The 1583-nt window shown below is 38.2% G+C and overlaps 1 protein-coding gene across 1 annotated transcript in view; it reads right to left on the reverse strand.

The window, feature by feature from the left end:
• The window catches only part of LOC105127890 (probable mediator of RNA polymerase II transcription subunit 37c), a 3033-nt gene extending 1663 nt beyond the window's left edge, over positions 1-1370 (reverse strand). The window contains exons 1-2 of the mRNA XM_011029365.1: positions 1066-1370; positions 5-412 (exon numbers count right to left, since the gene is read on the reverse strand). Of these exons, the coding sequence (XP_011027667.1) occupies positions 5-412; positions 1066-1279 (622 nt within the window). The 5' untranslated portion in view covers positions 1280-1370. The remainder of the gene's footprint in view (positions 1-4; positions 413-1065) is intronic.
• Between the last annotated feature and the right edge of the window lie 213 nt (positions 1371-1583).

Below are 1583 nucleotides of genomic sequence, written 5' to 3' on the forward strand. Positions count from 1 at the left end.
CCACCACCCAAATCAAAAATCAACACGTTCTTCTCACCCACGCTGGTCGCCTTCTTATCAAGACCATAAGCAATGGCAGCAGCGGTGGGCTCGTTGATAATACGCATCACATTCAGACCAGCAATAACACCAGCATCCTTAGTAGCCTGCCTTTGAGAGTCGTTGAAGTAAGCAGGGACTGTGACCACAGCATTCTTGATAGTGGTGCCAAGGTAAGCTTCAGCGATCTCACGCATCTTGATAAGAACCATTGAAGAAATTTCTTCAGCGGAAAATTGTTTCTCTTCACCTTTATAGTTTACTGAAATCATGGGCTTGTCGCCAGCACCAGGAGTAACCTTGAAGGGCCAGTGCTTAATATCACCCTGGACCGAAGCATCACTAAATCTCCTACCAATCAAACGTTTAGCATCTGCAAAATTTAAACAAACACCAATTAGTAATCACGACTATTTTATAAAACAAAAGAAACAAAATAAATAAATAAAAACTACATAAATTTAACAAAAAAATGAAAGCATTACATCAAATTACGTGACACATCTGCAAAAGATTTAAGCCATGCAACTACCATCTTAAGTCTTTTGATAAGCTATGAAAATTATATAATAAATTAACTTCATGCTTAAGATTCCAAAACAGGAAAATAAAATGGAGAAGATTTGATCAAATCAGAAACTGCTTCTCTTTTATTCCCTGACAAGTAGAAAGTTTATTTAATTGGAAAACTGAAACAAAAAGAATATCCTGATTTACACATAAGATAAAATACTTGCATAATGTCTGTGTATAAAGAGTATCTAGATTTGTTCCAATAAAACCAAGCCACCTCGTATCAAGAAAGGCATTACCAAGCAGATTTCTAAATCTAAAATCCAAAACTACATCCTAAAACAAAATCATTGATTAGAATTTGAACCCACAAGCAAAAACAAATCTTTGAACCCAGATCTCAAGGAGCAAAAAATTAAACACTTTGAATCCAGCTCTCAAGAAAAAAGAAAGAAACAGTACGTTGAATCCAGATCTTAAGAAAAAAAAGGTCGATAGAGAGAGAATACTAACCAAAAACGGTGTTGATTGGGTTCATGGCGACCTGGTTCTTAGCAGCATCGCCGATCAAACGCTCGGTGTCGGTAAAGGCAACATAAGACGGCGTCGTTCTGTTCCCTTGATCGTTGGCTATGATTTCCACTCTATCATGTTGCCACACACCGACACATGAGTAGGTGGTGCCTAGATCAATACCGATAGCCGGTCCTTCTCCTTTACCGGCCATTATGATTAGATCTAAAGGTAAAGCGGCTAAGAAATTAGAATAAAAAGAATAGGGCTTGTGTAACTAGAGATATTTAAAGTATTAGGTTACGAGGGTTAATGGGAGTATTTATAGTGGTTTGTTTTTATTGAGTTTGGTTCTAGAATGTTCGATGGAAGAGGTGTGTATATCTGGGCCGTTGGGTCTACAGTTCATTGGCGGTGTGGATTTGTTGATATTTCTCGCGTGGGAGCGTGTGTGGTCTTTGTTTGACCAAATACGCCGACGATTCTGCTTAATATCAAACGGCTTGTCGTGGAGGAAA

Source organism: Populus euphratica, unplaced genomic scaffold (assembly GCF_000495115.2).
Source record: "Populus euphratica unplaced genomic scaffold, PopEup_1.0 scaffold1.1, whole genome shotgun sequence".
Classification (NCBI taxonomy): domain Eukaryota; kingdom Viridiplantae; phylum Streptophyta; class Magnoliopsida; order Malpighiales; family Salicaceae; genus Populus; species Populus euphratica.